At 47.3% G+C, this 21,017-nt stretch overlaps 1 protein-coding gene across 3 annotated transcripts in view; it reads left to right on the top strand.

Moving 5' to 3' along the window:
* LOC137426786 (UDP-N-acetylglucosamine transferase subunit ALG13) overlaps window positions 1-21,017 on the top strand; it is a 179,688-nt gene that overhangs the window by 88,036 nt on the left and 70,635 nt on the right. For all 3 annotated transcript variants that reach the window (XM_068115685.2, XM_068115676.2, XM_078775122.1), the window contains 2 exons: window positions 8,140-8,287; window positions 9,954-10,059. In XM_068115685.2, the coding sequence (XP_067971786.2) occupies window positions 8,140-8,287; window positions 9,954-10,059 (254 nt within the window). The remainder of the gene's footprint in view (window positions 1-8,139; window positions 8,288-9,953; window positions 10,060-21,017) is intronic.

Here is a 21,017-nt window from a genome sequence, read left to right as displayed (position 1 = left end):
CTCGCCATGGCGAAAGCGGAGTTCGCCACGCTGGAGCGGCTGGGGATCGTACGGTGCTCCAACAGCGCTTGGGCTTCTCCTCTGCTCATTGTGCCGAAGCCCGGTGGGGGATGGTGGCTGTGCGGGGACTACCGCCGGCTCAATGATGCCACCACCCCCGACCGCTACCCGGTCCCGCATATCCAGGATTATTCCGCCCGGTTGGCAAACACGACCGTGTTTTCCAAGGTGGACCTCATCCAGGGCTACCACCAGGTCCCCGTACAACCGGGCGATGTCCCGAAGACGGCCGTCATCGCCCCTTTCGGCCTCTTCGAGTTCCTGCGAATGCCTTTCGGGTTGAAGAATGCAGCACAGGCGTTCCAACGGCTTATGGACAGCGTCTTGCGTGACTTACGTTTCCTCTTTCTCTACCTGGACGACATCCAAGTCGCGAGCGCATCTTGGGAGGAGCACCTGCTCCACCTCCGCACGCTTTCGAACGCTTGGGCCAGCATGGCCTAATCATCAACCCCGCAAAGTGCCGTTTCGGCGTCGCCACCATCGACTTCTTGGGGCACTGCATCACCAGGCATGGGGCCGTCCCTTTACCGGCCAAGGTGGAGGCGGTCAGGGATTTCCCGCGACTCCGCACGATCAAGGGGCTCCAGGAGTTCCTGGGCATGGAAATTTTTTACCACCGCTTCGTGCCCCACGTCGCCCAGCTCCTCCGCCCCCTGCACGAGGCCCTCCGGGGCAAGCCGGGCAAAGGTGACATCGCCTGGTCGGAGCCGATGGCCACGGCGTTTGCCGGCGCAAAGCTGGCCCTGGCCAACGCCACCATGCTGGCGCACCCCGCGCCCGATGCGCCGATCGCCCTCACCACCGACGCGTCGGACTACGCGGTGGGCGCGGTGCACGAGCAGTGGGTGCATGGTGCTTGGCAACCGCTGGCTTTTTTTAGCCGGCAGCTTCGCCCGCACAAACGCCGCTACAGCACCTTCGACCGCGAGCTGCTCGGGCTCCACCTGGCGGTCCGACACTTCCGCTATCTGCTGGAGGGCCGCGCGTTCACGGCTTTCGTCGACCACGAGCCCCTTGTGTTCGCGATGGCCAAGGTCACCGAGCCATGGTCAGCACAGCAGCAGCGTCACCGACAGGCTCCCCTGGGTCCTGCTCGGCCTCAGGACGGCGCCCAAGGACGACCTGCGTGCGTCCTCGGCGGAGCTGGTTTTCGGGCAACCATTGCGGGTACCGGGCGAATTTATCCCTGGCTCCACAGCGCTCCGTTCTTTAGGAGACCGCCCGGAGGTTCGCCCCAGTGCCGACGCCACACCACGGTTGCCCGTCTTCCCACGTCGCCCCGGAGCTTCGCACGGCGGAGTACCTCTTCGTCCGGCATGACGCCCACCGGGAACCGCTACGGCCCCCGTACGATGGGCCCTTCCGCGTGCTGGAGACGGGGGACAAATATTTCACCATCGACATCGGCGGTGCCCCGGATTGCATCTCCGTGGACTGCCTCAAGCCGGCCCACCTCGATCTGGACCACCCCCCGCAAGCAGCTCTGCCTCCGCGTCGAGGCCGTCCCCCGGCGGTCGGACCCCCGGCATCCCCAGCCCCGCCGTCCCGCTACCCCCCAGCCCTGCACCCATCGCCAGGGGGCGTTTCGGCCAGGTCATCGGGGTTCCCTGCAAACTCACCCTTCAGGTGCGCGGGAATTCTGGGGGGGCTCATGTGGCGGACACAAGGGACAATAATTCCGCGCACCAGTGGGTGGCATGAGCGTCCAGGCGGGGAACGAAAGCGCATGCCCCGTCTTTCGACCGATCGGCCACGCCCGTGGACAAGGCGTGGCCTCAGGACATATATGCGGGCTCTAAGCTCGAGCCCGCCCAGTGCTGAAGTGCGAGGTTTGAATAAAGACTCTTGTTTGTACCAATGCGTTGTGGCCTACCTCTCTGGCAATCGAGTCGTGTGTGCACAGCACCACAGTATAATGAATAAATAAAAACGTGTGTGTGTGTGTGTGTGTGTGTGTGTGTGTGTGTGTGTGTGTGTGTGTGTGTGTGTGTGTGTGTGTGTGTGTGTGTGTGTGTGTGTGTGTGTGTGTGTGTGTGTGTGTGTGTGTGTGTGTGTGTGTGTGTGTGTGTGTGTGTGTGTGTGTGTGTGTGTGTGTGTGTGTGTGTGTGTGTGTGTGTTTTTGTTTTTGTTTTTGTTTTTGTTTTTCTCAGGAGATGGAACGGAGACCTCCAAGGTCTCAAAGTATCCACCTCCATTAATTATGCCTACAACATCCATTGTGCGTGCATATGAATGCTTTTCTTAGATAGCAACATTCCTAAAAAGCCATTTTATGGTACGGTTGCAGGTGAAATAATTAGGACTGAGTAACCACACAACACACTGAACTTATTCATAGATTACAACAATAGACGTATGCTACCACAGGAAGGTATAGTTGGGAGATTAAAATAAGATTTCTTTAAGATCATAAAACGACACCAAATGGAATTGGTAAAACACAATACGAATAGTAAAAATATTAACTAGCTGAATGCACCCGGCGTTGCCTGGGTTCTTTTTGATTGAATTTAATCTCCTGTACGCAGGTCTGACGCGAGCCCAGTATCAGTTGGTGCTCAACGATTCCTTGTTTCTTCTGTCGGGCCCCGCGAGAGAGAATTTTGAAAGCATGTGTTGCAATCAGATATTCCTATTAAGTGCATAAGTTGTACTTCAAGAGAATTTTGAAAGAAGAAGAAGAAGGTTTATTGCGAAATTGGCCCAGCCTGGCAGAGGCGGCCTCGACTGGCCTCGCCACCTCACCTAGCCTATGTAACCTTCCCGGTGCCCGTCCCGACATTTTTTGTTTCAGAGGTTTCCTCCTATCTTTCACAGTTCAGGAGATGAGCGCGTGCAGCCCAAACAAACAAACAAAATCTTTCTTTTATATATATATAGATAGAAAGATAGATGAGAAGATGAGATATTCGTATAAATACAGTACATCATTAAAAATAAATATGCAGCATCTTGAAATATTTTTTGGTTGCTCAGAGATGGCAGCATGTAGAACGTCAGTTATAAGTAACTGTTTGAATATTTGAATTACAGTTTGGTGCTGGTTGGTAGACATGTTATATTTAAGGGATGGTGTGCATGATTTAATGTATTATCATATAATGGAATGTGTGAGGACAGTTATAAATATGTGATACTAAATTAAATCTTCCACGAGTAAAGTTGGGATAAGTGATGTTGCATTGATGGGTTGACTGACTGCCTGGACTCAACTGAGGTCGTGGATCGACTGACGTTGGTAATTTACTGATGTGGATTCATGGCTGAGGTTGTGGACCTACTGACGTTGGCGATTTACTGATGTGGATTCACGGCCGAGGTTGTGGATCTACTGTTGTAGGTGATTTACTGATGTGGATTCATGGCCGAGGTTGTGGTTCTACTGATGTCAGGATAATTTACTGATGTGGATTCATGACCGAGGTTGTGGATCTACTGATGTAGGTAATTTACTGATGTGGATTCATGGCTGAGGTTGTGGACCTACTGACGTTGGCGATTTACTGATGTGGATTCACGGCCGAGGTTGTGGATCTACTGTTGTAGGTGATTTACTGATGTGGATTCATGGCCGAGGTTGTGGTTCTACTGATGTGGATAATTTACTGATGTGGATTCATGACCGAGGTTGTGGATCTACTGATGTAGGTAATTTACTGATGTGGATTCATGACCGAGGTTGTGGTTCTACTGTTGTAGGTGATTTACTGATGTGGATTCATGGCCGAGGTTGTGGTTCTACTGATGTGGATAATTTACTGATGTGGATTCATGACCGAGGTTGTGGATCTGCTGATGTAGGTAATTTACTGATGTGGATTCATGACCGAGGTTGTGGATCTGCTGATGTAGGTAATTTACTGATGTGGATTCATGGCCGAGGTTGTGGTTCTACTGATGTGGGTAATTTACTGATGTGGATAATCTGCTAATGTGGGTAATCTGCTGATGTGGATTCATGGCCGAGGTTGTGGTTCTACTGATGTGGATAATTTACTGATGTGGATTCATGACCGAGGTTGTGGATCTGCTGATGTAGGTAATTTACTGATGTGGATTCATGACCGAGGTTGTGGATCTGCTGATGTAGGTAATTTACTGATGTGGATTCATGACCGAGGTTGTGGATCTGCTGATGTAGGTAATTTACTGATGTGGATTCATGGCCGAGGTTGTGGTTCTACTGATGTGGGTAATTTACTGATGTGGATAATCTGCTAATGTGGGTAATCTGCTGATGTGGATTCATGGCCAAGGCTGTGGATCTACTGATGTTGGCGATTTACTGATGTGGATTCACGGCAAGGTTGTGGATCTACTGTTGTAGGTAATTTACTGATGTGGATTCATGGCCGAGATTGTGGTTCTACTGATGTGGGTAATTTACTGATGTGGGTAATCTGCTGATGTGGATTCATGGCCGAGGTTGTGGTTCTACTGATGTGGGTAATTTACTGATGTGGATAATCTGCTAATGTGTGTAATCTGCTGATGTGGATTCATGGCCGAGGCTGTGGATCTACTGATGTAGGTAATTTACTGATGTGGATTCATGACCGAGGTTGTGGATCTACTGATGTAGGTAATTTACTGATGTGGATTCATGACCGAGGTTGTGGATCTGCTGATGTAGGTAATTTACTGATGTGGATTCATGGCCGAGGTTGTGGTTCTACTGATGTGGGTAATTTACTGATGTGGATAATCTGCTAATGTGGGTAATCTGCTGATGTGGATTCATGGCCGAGGCTGTGGATCTACTGATGTAGGTAATTTACTGATGTGGATAATCTGCTGATGTGGATTCATGGCCGAGGTTGTGGATCTACTGATGTGGGTAATTTACTGATGTGGATAATCTGCTAATGTGGGTAATCTGCTGATGTGGATTCATGGCCGAGGCTGTGGATCTACTGATGTAGGTAATTTACTGATGTGGATTCATGGCCGAGGTTGTGGATCTACTGATGTAGGTAATTTACTGATGTGGATTCATGGCCGAGGTTGTGGTTCTAACTGATGTGGGTAATTTACTGATGTGGGTAATCTGCTGATGTGGATTCATGGTCGAGGCTGTGGATCTACTGATGTTGGTAATTTACTGATGTGGATTCATGGCCGAGGTTGTGGATCGACTGATGTGGGTAATTTACTGATGTGGATAATTTACTGATGTGGATAATCTGCTAATGTGGGTAATCTGCTGATATTGATTCATGGCCGAGGTTGTGGTTCTACTGATGTGGGTAATTTACTGATGTGGGTAATTTACTGATGTGGATAATATGCTAATGTGGGTAATCTGCTGATGTGGATTCATGGCCGAGATTGTGGATCTACTGATGTAGGTAATTTTCTGATGTGGATCCATGACCGAGGCTGTGGATCTACTGATGTCGGTAATTTACTGATGTGGATCCATGAACGAGGTTGTGGATCTACTGATGGAGGTAATTTACTGATGTGGATTCTTGGCCGAGGTTGTGGTTCTACTGATGTGGGTAATCTGCTAATGTGGGTAATCTGCTGATGTGGATTAATGGCCGAGGTTGTGGTTCTACTCATGTGGGTAATCTGCTGATGTGGATTAATGGTCGAGGTTGTGGTTCTACTGATGTGGGTAATCTGCTGATGTGGATCTATGACCAAGGTTGTGGATCTACTGATGTAGGTAATTTACTGATGTTGATCAGTGACCGAAGTTGTCGCTCCACCGTTCGGAGAGGTTCTACGCTGAAAGGATTGAAACCTCGAGGAGGGACGGTGCCCAGCTGATGATCCGTGCAGTCGGGAAACTAGTCAATTGCTTTCAGGTTAAGGTTCTTACTTTAGGTAAGGGTTGTGGTTTACAATTTAAATAAAGTTGAATATGGGATGTTGTGAAATTAACATCATTTACAGCAATCCTTTATATTATATAAACGTTCCGGGAGCACCAATATTATACAATTGTGTGTGTGGTGTGTTCTACCTGGCTTCCTCCTGGCGACTACAATTCAGTTATTGGTCTTTCACTTGACAATAGCAGTGTATATATGGGACAGGAGCAGAATAAGAATGACAACAAGAGGAAATTTAATATGAAACCAACAACCATTTGGTTGACTGATCTGATGACGACTCCATAGAAGGTGCAATAGAATGCATTTGGATAACAAGCAGGAGTTAATGACATGACTATCATGATGACAGTCCTTGCTTCTTATTCACTTTTCATAAAATGCGTACGTCCATTGGGATCCCAATGCCCTCAAGACGATATGAGCGGGGAAAAGAGATTAACCATCACCTAAGAGGCTATTTTACTAAAACGAACTCAACTCAAACTCAGCCACTGGCCAAACGAAAAGATTTTCTTCCTTGTACGTACATATCTACGTACGTACTGTTATGTGCTCCTCCCCAAACCCCGTCACGTTGTACCTCCGAGCCCCGAGAGGAGCCACGGCAGAAAGATATGTTATTCTGTGTGTCAAAGATCAATGGTGAAACCACACCAATTGTTTCCAACAAACAAGTATTGTATTAAGGTCACATAAGAATAACAGTACAATAACAATATTAATCAATTGTACAACCAATATATCATTCCTACGATGGTACCATCAGTTTCGTACAATATAACTCACTGTGCTCCAAGTGAGCGAAAATAACATTCCCAATATCTGTCCCGGCTTCAAGCCAAAGTCTATCCACGCTCCAGTGATCGGCAGAATGATGTATCGAGACCAGAATCCCGCTCGGTTGACAGTCACACTGCCAAAGATGGGCAAAGGTACCCCCAAGAGGCGACTGGGAAATTACACCTTCGGGTATGGATGTTCAACGGCTCCCCACATGGCGAACCGCAAATTCCCACTCGAAATCTACATTACACATGCAAACCAAGCTAACGGCTGGATGCGTTGAAATGGTTGCAGCGAGGTGAAAAACCTGGAGTGATGCGAAATCAGGCGCGAGACAAAATGGCCAACGGTCCGTTCTCGAGACTTAACGGCACTCCAATGATTCTCTTCGGAATCAACCGCAAAACCTGTCACGCAGGTTTAACTGTCACAGCGATAACAACTCTGTCGCAGGAATCCCTTTCCCAGGAAACCCCAAAGTTCGCTAGTGACCCCCGTTCGCCAGCGTTTGCTCCAGACCTCCAAGCAGCTCGACTCCTTCTCCGACCTCACTTGCTCCGCCTCCTTTTTCTCTTCTTCCTCTTCTTCCTCTTCTTCGTCCGGTTCCCGATCCGGTTTCCGGTTTCTTTTTAAAACATTAATTTTTTTTACCTTTTGAAAACGATTATCTTCAATTCACTTAAACGATAACAATAATAGTACATGCAACCAAAAATGTTTACAGTGGATGAGAACCACAACAACGGAAGTGACGAATCCATAACAGTACATACCTTTACACTGGACAATTGCACTAGAAGTTACAATGGTGTTTTCCTTGCTCATCAAATTCGACCCATTGTAAGGTGAACTCTCACTCTCTTTCCCAACTCTCCTCGTTGAATTCAAACAAAATTCCACTTTTTTAGACAAAAATGTATCAAACACTGCATTGTTTACAATCCTGACACTGCTCATGGCCTAAAGACCCCATGATGCATGTGATCCAAACCTGAGGCAAACGGGCCATCACACACGTTTGTCGTTTGTGATATGTCACCAGTTATGGGGAGTTTATTTTGGCGGATTTCAGCCTTATTAAGGATAGTTGACCAGTTTTTCACCTCACTGTGAAACAATACCCAGCACAGATGTTCGACCTTTTCTATGTAGTTTCCAGCCAGTGTCACATTTTTCTAGTGGGGTGGGGGTGAGTTTCCCAATGCCTTTGGAAGAGAAATAGGTTTTGGCTCACTTTTCATAAAAAAAGAATTTGTACATTTATTCCAAATTTGAAAAGTCATTTGGGTGACAAATAATCTCACCAACTCTTTTTTATTTCATTGATTTTTTGAAAGGGAAACTTGTTTTAGAACTATATTGGTTGGTGTATATGGATAATTTTATAGGAAAGGTTTATGAAGATCTTGGGTTCGTATCTTGCATGACTGGGCACCTGTTCTTTTTGCAGAGGCTCCAGACGAAGTGAATTTTCTGGTAATGGAAGCCCTTCAGGATTTGAGGGAGGAGTTCTGGACGATGAGCAACAAATTGATGATGGTGTGTCCTACGTTGACAACTTTGGCACTGCAAAAGATGATGGTGGCTATCACATGACAGTAAGTGTCTGGATTGATTTTTGGTTGCAACTCGTACGGCACTCAGTAGAGAGCATACCTCCGCCTGGTAGGCCATATTTCCCAATGGTGAAGAATCACAAAAAAAATAAAAATATCATATCTTAATCCGTATTCAGATCTTCACCAAAATGGAATCGATTCTTCCCTGTCACACACACAACCTGTCCACAAAGTGTCGTCCAAATCCGTCCATAACTTTTTGAGATATCCTGCTATGTATCATTTTTGCCCCTATCTCCCAATGGTGAAGGATCACTTAAAAAATTATATTAGCCGTATCCGGATCTTCACCACAATCTAATCATTTCGTCCTTGTCACATACGCCACCACTGCCAAATTTCGTCCGAATCAGTCCACAACTTTTTTGAGATATTTTGTTCACAAACGGACAGGCAGGGGTGAAAACATAACCTCCATCCACCTTTGGTGGTGGAGGTAATAAAGTAGGTGTTTTGTTTAGGTAGGTGTCTAGGTGGTGATAGGTGTCTCTAAGTAGGTGTCTCTGCTTCTTTGTCTAAAAATTCTCAAATATTGAATCAGGACTATTTTGCTCTGCTGATCCTGACAATGCTGCTCACAATTTTTCTGACCATTATTGCAAAATATAATGCATTCTAAATTCAGCCAACTGATTCCGATTGCATCATTAGTCAGGAGTGGCTGTGCTGCTGATTGGACAAGGGTAGGAATTTGTAAGTTAGTGCTGGCAATAACTCGCCTCCTTCTTTGAGAATTTTGACCAAATCGTGCTTAGTTGCAAATGGCCTCGCTCCATTCCTCATGTATAAATTATGCACGTAAAATGTAAGTTGCTTTGTAAGCAATTTGTCAACAAAATATTTTGGTCTTGCAATATTTACAGTGGGACCTCTAAATCCGAATTTAATTCGTTCCAGCAGCAGTTCGGATTGGGAAAAGTTCGGAATTAGAAACTATTTTCCTCATAAGAAATAATGGAAAGTGAATTAATCCGTTCCTGGACCCAAAAAACCCATTATCAAGACACTGTTAACTGCAAATACACATGATTCAAGGTAAAATAAGATGAGTAAATGCCCTAAATATCAAATAATAATAATAAAAACAAGAAATAAATGTACTAACATGAAAATAACTGCATTTACCTTCGTGGAGAGTTCTGATGGTGCATGTGGAAGCTGGAGAGGAGGAAGGAGGGAGAGGGTTTTATTGCTTGGAAGGTGAGGCACCTTCCAAGCTAACATCAGATGACTGTGCTTCTGGTGTTTGCTCTCTTTGTCTCTTATCACCACTTGTAGAGGGTTGGGGCTCACTAGGCTTGCTTTCTTTAGAGAACCACCTCTCCAAAGTTGCCTGGTGTTGGCGACTTTTCTTAATTTTTCTGAAGTGGTCAATCACATTGTCACTGAACAAGTTAATGCTCCTGTTAACCACTGCTTTATTAGGGTGCCACTTTTCAACAATGGCAAAGGATATGAACGACGCTAACGCTATGTTGGCGGTTCGGTTATAGAAATACATTCGGAATTAGGGACAAAATTTTCTCGAATTTACGGTTCGGAATTAGAGTAGTTCGAGATGAGGGGCGTTCGGAATTAGGGGTCACTACTGTATTTTGTTTTATTCATATCTTCTCACTACTGGCCAATGGTTTCATCCTTGTAGGCTGGCATTACCCATGAAGCAGGATTCTGGGTTCAGGAATCTGTGAACAATCCACTTGGGGAGATCAAGGTGCATGACATTGATTTGGGAGAAGCTGGACATGATGGTATTGCATACGTTTTGCTTTGTTCACTTACAAATGTTTAATATATATATATATATATTGTTGAAATGAAGATCAAATAGCTGTATGTTGAAATATGTTGAAAAAGTCAAAATTTTACATGGGTGTACTTACTTTTTCACGTGTGTTTGTGTGTATATGTGTATATATATATATATATATATATATATATATATATATATATATATATATATATATATATATATATATATATATATATATATATATATATATATATATATATATATATATATATGTATATACTGTATGTATATATGTATGTGTATGTATGTATGTATATTGTCGCGATCCCGTCTGTGGAATGTATCCCAGCACGGAATACGGACGTAAATGTCCGGGCTTCAAGTAATCCACGTAGTGAACCAAAAGAGACGCAATAAACACAATTGTGTTTTAATCGGCCTTCTAGGGGTAAGGCACGATTATTTATTGGCTCGATCACAAAAACCATGAAAGGTAACAAAAGGTAATATGCTGCACCAGCCGGCAGGAACTGTCGGCAACAGACGCTCCAACAGGACGCAGGTAAGATCACTCGCGGCTCCAATCGACGGGCTCCGGGACTCGGAGGATACCAGGATGGAATACCGCACAAGGCCGCCAGGAACGGTCGGCCAGTAGCTCCAACACGAAGCCGGGAATCACTCGTTCTCTTCTCGAGTTACTCGCTCGTAAAATACAGAACGGTATTCGACCAGCCCAACTCGGCTGTCTGGAGGCTTCAAGGAAAACCCTTTTATCTTTCCCACTCGGAGCCTTCGAGCCGCGTGCGTTGCACAAGATGGCGGCCGCGCTCTCCGACCCCTCCACCAATCACGTGCCGAATTCCCCCCCGATCGCGTGAGGCTCCAAGGATGCCACGTCACGCGGTGGGCGGGGCACCAAATCGGTCGTGAGAACAGGTGGTTTCACCGGTGGTTTCTCACAGTCCTCCCCCCCTAAGTAAAAACCCCGTCGAATAGACGGCGTTTTTTAAAAACCAGTATTTGTAGTAGGTGCAAATCACATGGCAAGATGATGGCGGTAATCGCTAACAGGCAATTAACGCCATTAACAAGTATTAACACTTATTAACAACAATAACGCAACAACGCCACAATACAACGCAACGCAATAGCGCAACAATAACGCAATTATTAACGCACAGGCCATTAACAGGCATTAACAGGTTAACAATGAACCAGTTTGGTTTTTTTTTCCACACACAATAGTTAACACCATACACCACATTAATATCTACCCTACAAGAGTTACACTTCACACAAGCACAATAGAGAGGCAAGGGGGCCAAACTCAAGTTGGGGAAAGCGTTGACAGGAAGGGAACGGGCCGAGACCTAGAGCGGCGGGTACTCCTCCGGTGTCGAGAACAACAGTCATATGCGTAATGACCCCTTTCACCGCACTGGTAACATCGATCGTTCGGGTCGAAAGGCCTGCGGACCAAAGGGCGTCTGAAACGAGGCCGCCGCGACATGCCATTCGACATCTCGACGCACACACGCGATCCGCAAATTAACCTTCCATCAAGGGCTCTGACCGAATCTTCAGCATCTCGTGGCTCTTCAAACTCAACAACTGCAAATCCAGGTGGGTTTCGAGCCCACCCATACGTTGCGGAGTGGTCCGTAATGTTCGAAGACCCTCCCTAGCTCGGCCTTCGCTGCTCCATTGCCCAGGTTTCCCACATATACCTTAGCATTAGCGTTCCTGCTGAATCGCGACATGGCGGGAGCGGTCCCTGAGGAGCACGGCACCTGAGGGTGGCTGGACGGGAGGCTCGGGTGGACTTCAGCTGACGCAACGTCACCGTCGGGAACTGGAGTCGAGGCGCTAGGCTCCTCGGGCCAGAGTGAAGATATGTCTGACTCCGCCACTCTCTCCGCCTGTTTACTCTGGGATCTAGTGACCCCCCCACAGGTCAGAGTCAATGACTCCTCCCTGGCCATGGCATCATTGCCAATCAGCAAGGAGACCCCGGGTATCGGGTAGTAGGGTACCACCACACAGGTCACTGGACCCTTAAAAATGTCACTCCGGACCTCGAGGAGGGCGAGGGGATACCGGCCAAGAACCCGGTCAATGCCCCGAAGGAGGGTATACTCGCCGGTATAACGCATCTGAGAGGCCGGAACTACCCCCGCCCGGAGAACACACCGTGTCGCCCCAGTATCCCGAAGGTATTGGGCCTCAAACTTCAGCATCGAATCAGGGCCACCCACTAAGGCTGTCCCTGAATAATCCTGGTACAGTGGATGAATGGAATTAGCCTCGGTGGCAGTGACCTCGGTCACCGATGCCACCGTCGTGTGCGAGGGCCCGGCGGATGAGCTCCACTGATCTCCCTCCGACTTAACAGGAGGGTTGCCTCGGTAGGCCGGACTAGCGGGATTAGAGAAGCAGCGGTTTTCACCGTGCCCCACGCGTTTGCAGAAATCGCACCAGGGCCCTGCCCTGGTCTGCGGCTCGCGACCGCCACCAGTGGAGGGCATCGGAGAACCCCTCCCCTCGATCCAGCCGCCGGGCAGACGGGGGGCGGTCTTGATCGCAGACTCCTCCGTCTTACGACGCGACTGCGTGACTTGCAGCATTTTGCACGCCAAAACATGTTTATCAATAAGGTTGACGCAGTCTGCCAAGGAAGCAGTGTCTTTGTCGACAAGAAACAATGCTAAGTCAGGCGGAAGCTGTTGATCGATACGGTAACGCACCAGGAGTTCCGCCACCGCTTGAGGTAACTCAACCTTGCTCCCCTTGAACCATCTCTGCAGCTGTTCCAACAAGGCCCGCGAATGTTCCTCATAGGTTTGACTGGACTCACGAGTCCAGCTGAAAAAATTTCTCCTATAAATACATGCGGACACCGCATAGGCGTTCAAAATCTCGGCCTTCAATGCCCTGTATCTGTTTGCGTCCTCGGTTGCCATCCTCGCATATACCTCCCTCGCCTTCTCAGATAGATGGCTCACAAGATGGCCGACCCACAAGCTCTCATCAATGCCACCGGCAGCCAACAACTTCTACGCCATCTCCAGATACGCTTCTGGCTTCGTGTCTCCCGTCCAGTCCGGCAAACGAACATGAACAGTTTCCGGGACTCTTGCAGCAGACCCCTCTGCCCGCAGTCGTTCAGTCAACATTCGCAACTCATGCTCTCTGACGCGTTCAGCTTCTGCTGCCGCATGCTCTCTCTCTGCTGCCGCACGCTCTCCCTCTGCTGCTGCCGCACGCTCTCTCTCTGCTGCCGCATGCTCTCTCTCTGCTGCCGCACGCTCTCCCTCTGCTGCTGCACGCTCTCTCTCTGCTGCTGCCGCACGCTCTCCCTCTGCTGCCGCATGCTCTCTCTCTGCTGCTGCACGCTCTCTCTCTGCTGCTGCCGCACGCTCTGCCTCTGCCCTGTCATTCTCCCTGTTATACATGTCAAGTTGTTGAACCGGAGTCAGCCCGGTCCAGAAGGGCGAACGCATGCATTTAGTCATGATGGGATCGCTTCCTAACATCTCGGGTTGAGTGCCCGGGTCAAGGCTGCTTGCGTCGCTCACCTCGCCACCCACGTGACTGTCAACATGATCAGGTTGAACTCTCACTTCCCTGGTCGACATAGCTTGGCTACGAGTTATCATACGACCAGGCACAAAACACAACCTCAAACACAACGCTCAAACACAACGCTCTGTTGGGGAAATACGACACAACTACGCAATATCACCCGCACATCAAATTGCCAATGAGAAAAATACCACGTACAAATACTCACGTTTTTTTTTTTTTTTTTTCGGTTGTTTGGAGGGATCCGAGGCTATTCGCTTATTCTTTGTCGGTTGTTTGGAGGGATCCGAGGCTATTCACTTCTCTGCCCAAGACAGCGTCCTACGGCGAGAAAGTTCCTCCCAGACGGCGTCCGCTGGTGAGAAGGCGATGAACAGATGCCAGAAGATGTCGTCCACTGCAGAATTCCCGTCTCAATCGAATGGCTCTTACTTGAATGATCCTAGGACGAGCAACCCATTTGTCGCGATCCCGTCTGTGGAATGTATCCCAGCACGGAATACGGACGTAAATGTCCGGGCTTCAAGTAATCCACGTAGTGAACCAAAAGAGACGCAATAAACACAATTGTGTTTTAATCGGCCTTCTAGGGGTAAGGCACGATTATTTATTGGCTCGATCACAAAAACCATGAAAGGTAACAAAAGGTAATATGCTGCACCAGCCGGCAGGAACTGTCGGCAACAGACGCTCCAACAGGACGCAGGTAAGATCACTCGTGGCTCCAATCGACGGGCTCCGGGACTCGGAGGATACCAGGATGGAATACCGCACAAGGCCGCCAGGAACGGTCGGCCAGTAGCTCCAACACGAAGCCGGGAATCACTCGTTCTCTTCTCGAGTTACTCGCTCGTAAAATACAGAACGGTATTCGACCAGCCCAACTCGGCTGTCCGGAGGCTTCAAGGAAAACCCTTTTATCTTTCCCACTCGGAGCCTTCGAGCCGCGTGCGTTGCACAAGATGGCGGCCGCGCTCTCCGACCCCTCCACCAATCACGTGCCGAATTCCCCCCCGATCGCGTGAGGCTCCAAGGATGCCACGTCACGCGGTGGGCGGGGCACCAAATCGGTCGTGAGAACAGGTGGTTTCACCGGTGGTTTCTCACAATATATGTATATATATATGTATATGTCGAGAATAGAACCATGTTCCACACCTTGAGTTCAAGAGATAACAAGATTTAATGATGAACCAATATCACAGCGCTGTGGAGGGTGTAAGAGTCATACCATTCACAGACGAACAGCATGGCCACATACACTCCTGAGTTCCTTACAGAAAGAACTTCCTTATATACTTGCAGAGTGTGATAAAAATCTCTGCTAATTTTGGCAAGTTTCAGCAGTATAATACACAATGGGGGAAACGTTGACCAGTACCCCCACCCTTGTCCTATCTTATTTGGCATGAGCAAAGGGCAAGATGCGGGAGGGAGAAAGAGCACCGTGACATTCTCAAAACTTATCTTCCATGTTGGCTTTTGGTCAAGGACAGACAGACGTGTTTTCACTAGGGGGTCTAACAGAGCAAGCAGTTTCACTATCTTTCTACATTTTTTGGCACAGTTGGACAATAAAACATAGTTCAAAACAAAAGGGAACATAGTAAGCTTAATCCTTTTCACAAAGCAACCATTATTAAATGCAAACCACAATTACATAAGGCACAATAAAAGGCATGATCTCGACATTCCCCCATTTGGTCTCTACGAGACTACGTATCACAGAGACCAGGCCACATCGGCTTTATTTGCAAAGCAAAAGAGTATAGTGTTATATGTGGCCACATCGGGCTTTATTGAGTGTTGTATGTGTGTCCTCCAAGGGCATGCCACACACATAAAGTACCTTGCATGCATGTTTGAAAGGTGTCATGTTGTGCGTGTTTGGAACATGAAGGCTCAGAACATGAAAGCCCATTAACGTTTCGGATCCACAACGAAGGCGTCTGGTCCAGATGAGGTTCTGCTCTGCCAGGGGGCCAACAACCTCCCCTGCGGAACTTGCTCCCCCCACCCTTTGCAGATGCGGTCCTTGCAGATCTTCGAAGTTAATCAACGATCATGCCCATGAGATCTCTCATGTGCTGCTGTTCTGGGGAATACATAATGTTGTCAGTATCTTGTGTCTCATGTTCCTGGTCAGGGTACAGAGCGTTAAAATCCGAATCACTTGAAGCAAAGAGATCCGAAACATTTGAAGCAAAGAGAGGGACTTCCTTTATGTCAAAGTCTCCCATGGACGCCTGGTCGGCTTGCGGGTCTAGGATATCCATGTCGGGTCCCTCGACTGCCAGACCCAGCATCGCAATCAGATCCATAGTTGGGTCGGAAGGGGGTGTACAGCTGTGAGCTTGTAATACATAAGAGGCGTTAGCCAGTACACGCAAGGGGTTTACCACACAAGTATCACAGCCATCACAAACATCAATACAGGCATCAGCCAGTTCCCACAAGGGATTTTCAACACAAGTATCACAGTCATCACAAAAATCAATACAATCTTCTGAAGCGCCGGTCACATCTGCCTTGTTGTAGGACCCATTCAGGTCGACGGCCTCTGTGGTCAAGATCATGGTCTTCCGACGGCGGTTTCTTCATCGTCCATCCTGAAAAATACTTTCTTACACACACCATGATCAAATTCCTAGCCCCCCGTCCCACCAATTGGCATTTAGTTACCTTATCTCTCAGATGGTTGGCTTATTCATAGCCGCATTTCCTGTGTCGTGTCTGGAAATTCAAATGCCATATTTACTTTCACCAATTTCCGAAAATACCTTCCTTTTAATCATCTTCCCTACATCTAATAATACATGATTTACCAACCATTTCCCCCCCATTTGGTCAATGGAAATAATCGGTATTCTCCCCTTCAAAATTTCACTGTTATCCTATCAATACCTGGACATTTTTTCCCTTCTTTCCTAGATACGCGAATTTCACACCAGTATAAACCCACTGGAAAAATTATCTGAAAAATAACGAAATAGTCTCCAAGTTCTCTAGCTAATCTCCATCCGCAATCACCAACTTTACCCTCCTATGCATTTTGCCTTAGGTTTTAGAACCTAGAGTCTACCAAAACAACAACTAGCCTCCCAAAGCCATTTCCCTGCAAGAGCGGAGGTTAGCCTTGCGGTCCACATGACAATCTTCTTCATTTTGCTCTATCACCTCCCTTTGAGCAATAATTCAATTGATGTGATTCCCACATACCTGGTGGAGTTTGTTCACCTGGTCTGCAGAGCCGTGATCCAATCTTCACCAGCCCCCAATCACCTCCTCGATTGGGGTCATTCTGCATGTAGCAATCTAACACAACGTTTTTAAACTTTACATTCATTGGTCCCCCCAGTGCAAGCCAACCCCTTGTATCACCTTCTTATCTCAAAAACAACAGTCCATAACTAACCACTTTCCTTTATTTCCTGTCTTTTCCATTAACATTTTACAACCTTTCCTCTACTTCCTCAACAATTCCTGCAGTCACCTGTCATTGACAAATAATCCATCTGAGTCGACTTTCCAATCTAATCATCTTTGCACTTTCCACGACCTTCTTCACACTTCCTCCCAAACCTTTCCTTCAGACACAACCCACATGAGTTATGAATACAATTTCCCCTTTCAGGCGCGTGTCTAGCCACTCACAAAGTGTCCACAAGACAAAATCATCATATTTCACACCTCAGCTCTCGAGACCACCCAGGGGTCCCTTGAGAGATGCATCCTAATGTTAATCAGCTCTCGAGAGCTCAATTTTGAACAGGGGTAAAACCAGCAATACTCAATTCTGCCAAGCAAGAGGCCAGAGCAGTATCACTCCCTCTTCCCTCTGCCCACCTTAACTGGCAGACAGACAATGGCGAGCCACAAGCCCCAACCCTACAAGGCTCCAGCTCCCATCCAAAGGACACAAACTCCCTCAGACTGGCATAATCTCTTTGCCAGCTTATGTACGAACCAAGATTGCAAACAAATAGTTTTCCAAACAAAACTCAGTTGTCACCCTATTGCACCATATTGGCAGAATTCACTTCAGCTCTCTACCACTCTTGTGTCGAGTGGTGCCCCAAAATGACATTGCACGAACCCTTTCAATACCTGTCTAAACCTACTGCCATTTAACGACGCTTCCCAGATGACGGTTCCCCATACACTATTCTGGCACAAAATTGTTGCATCCCACAGATGCCATGATTATTTGAACAAACTCATTTTCCTAATCCACCTTTTCAATTTTCATTTCAATTTAAAGTTAATCCAATGTCCTCTAATACCTCTCTTAGCATCCCATGCACCTGTTGCAGACACCTGTTTTAGCCTCTGGCCCAATAGCTGCCCAATAAACAAATAATAAAAAGAAAATAACCTGATCTATTTATTGAAATAGACCTAATTCTCATGTTGGTCAATTTTTTCACCCACTGTGACTCTCGCGTCAATCCTGCCATTCCCAACCACATTTCCAGCGAGGATGACGTCACTATTTCACACCTTTCCTCCCTTGAACAGCGGGAGTCCTCCATGAGATGCATTCCGATGTAAATCACTTCAAATCAACTTTCTCAAACTTAACTATGATAAATCTGAAATAATCGCATCATCTTCCTTCGAACTCAGAGCACACCGACCAGTATACATCAAACATTGGATTCATATTTCCACAGACCTCCACCACTCTGTTAAATCCTAAACATGCCCAATGGGCAATCCCCTCTGCTCAGGGCTGCAAAATGCTGGATTCTAACCTTCCCAAACACAGCTCTTGTCCGCCAGGCTGCAAATTCAAAGCATTTTCAGTCCCCCTTTTTCCCATACACTAGCCAGTGTAAGCCAGCCAAACATAAACAGAGGTTCCAGCGAGCTGTGACCTCCATAACTCTAAACAACTCCACTGGCACTTTTTAAAACAAACTTTCCCAGTCACTTACTAAAATAAAGTGCAGCTCTTGTCCGTAGATATACGTTAACCAAGATTACATGAGACTTGACAACAATAGTACTGCCCCGTGGAGCAAGGCATCAGAGACAACTCCCCTCCACCTTGACTTACCCCAGGTAGAATTTGGCTACCTACAGAGAAAGTACCTGCACAACACATTTACAAACCAATTCGTCCCCTCGTATTAGGGGACATCACAAATGTTCCACCACAATTCACAGCAGGTGACCACCCACCTGCCTTCTGTCGAAGTCCAGTTCAATTTTCTGAGTTTCCATTCACAGACAGACAGACAGACGAACCCCCAACGTACTAACAGGATGGTCTCACAGAGGCCATTCCATTCAAATCTGTAGGCTGCCACGATTCTTCCCACCAGGACACACCATCATAGTCACCATAGTCACACGACATGTCAGCAGACACAGTGAATGACATTCGACACCATAACAGACACCGCAGACACTGCTTCTCCTTGATCCATATCTGCAGACGCAGTCAGACACACCCAGTCGGACAGACAGACTGGCTCCACATTACAACTGCAAACATCCGAAATGACAACAGCTAACACCAAATATTTATTGTCCCCCTTTCAGGGAAGTCAAATCAACCACCATTAAAGCACAAAACAGAAAACGACCATATGCTCAGAGTATATACCATATACTCAGAGTGAGACCCGAAAATCAAGCAGACAGACCGACAATCGAACCTGTCTTTCGACACTGCCGAACGACAAGTCTGCAGACACTGAGGGAGTGACTTTCGACCCCCAGTAAACACCGCGGACACCGCTTTGGTCCGCACCTGCAACTCCATCACGCGCCTCCAACTTCTTTTTCGGCGCATCGATCAACACAAATGTACCGACGCATCTTATATTCTACACATTGCTATCCAACCTTTCGCCACAGTCCCATCACAAACAATGTATCTCTCGCGGCATGCATGGCGGGAATCACACTCGTATTGCACCAACATGGAATTCGAGCACATTCCATAGTTGCGAAAATATTGTGCTGGACAAGACATTATTATCATTGACTTGCGCTTTCACACGCATGGCAAAGTCCACGGATGTACAAAGTCGAAGTGCCCTCTCCCTTAATTGATCCACACTGTACCTCGGCACACATCCTCAGATAATTAAATACATGTTTTAATCCAAGCGTGCATCCTCGCACCCGCTCCACCAGTCATGTACACTCAGCACCCATAAATGGCACACGCCAGCATCACATGTCATTCTTGCCTTCATTCAACGCATTCTGCCATCCCAAGTCGGCCAAATACAAGCCCCGGCCAGGCCGTTGAATAAACACCCAGTCGGTTGACAGCCTATCATTTTTGACTTTTACTCCCATTCTCCCTTGCTACATCTGGAGAGCCGTTAATGTGGGGATGTAATTGAACACTTGTTTTAAAGCCCTGTCTACACATGCTCTCCATAACATACTCATTATTCCCTGCCAATTTTCCCCAGCAGACTGAGTCCCACATGGCATCTCAAAATCTAAACTGATACCTGCGCTTTTCTGATTCCAGTTTAATTTATCCTTCTCCAAAAATCACATAAACATTTCCTATTTCCACATATAAGAAATAACCAATATCTCCCTTGAGATACAAAACAAAACGCTTCCAACTCTAGCATCCCAAAGTCTTCCTTGGAAGCATGCTCGACAATGCAGCACTGCTTCCACTCAGCACACAACATACATGTGCTCACTCCAACACATCACTTCAAGCTACCTCATCACTCGCATTGTTCACACACACGAATGCGTCCCCTGCTTGTGCACAGCATGGTCCGCATTCCTGTCTCGATTCTGTCCCACCTCGCTGTTCCCCGCGAGGCAGCTACTCCGTTGCCCCGGCAACCTGCCTGCATGTCTCGGCTCGCGTGTTCACAGCTGGATTCCACACACCTCGTACATTATAATCCTCTCTGTTTTATTTCTCCAGATCTAACCTCATCTTTTGTCCAGAAAGAGCTAATACTTGACCTGCCTATAGCATATTGTCAGAACTCCTTCCTTTGGGTAAAAACTGCACCGGATGTGCATGCCTTAAATCCTGAGGCAGGACAGAGAAGGCCTTGAGGGGGGGGGGGGGGGGGGGGTTTATCAGATACACACATCCAGTGCGTAGCTTAACTTAAAATACTCATCGTCCTACCTTCCTTGGGCTAGTCCCTCCAGCGGGTCGAAGATCGGGCCGCCCCCCGATCTGTAATACCCTTCTCTTAACACAGTACTCACGCCGGAGTATTCTTAACACCAATATCTATTACCCATTCTTATCCTTATTCTTCCATATCCTTATAAAGGTGCAACCTCCCAATGTGGCTGGTTGCATCATTTTCTTACCTGGCTCATTTTAATCCTTTATTCGCCTGACTCGGCCACCCGAATGCGTCG

Source organism: Myxine glutinosa, chromosome 1 (genome assembly GCF_964187855.1).
Source record: "Myxine glutinosa chromosome 1, kmMyxGlut1.1, whole genome shotgun sequence".
Lineage (NCBI taxonomy): Eukaryota > Metazoa > Chordata > Myxini > Myxiniformes > Myxinidae > Myxine > Myxine glutinosa.
This window is presented reverse-complemented; position numbering and strand designations above follow the sequence as displayed.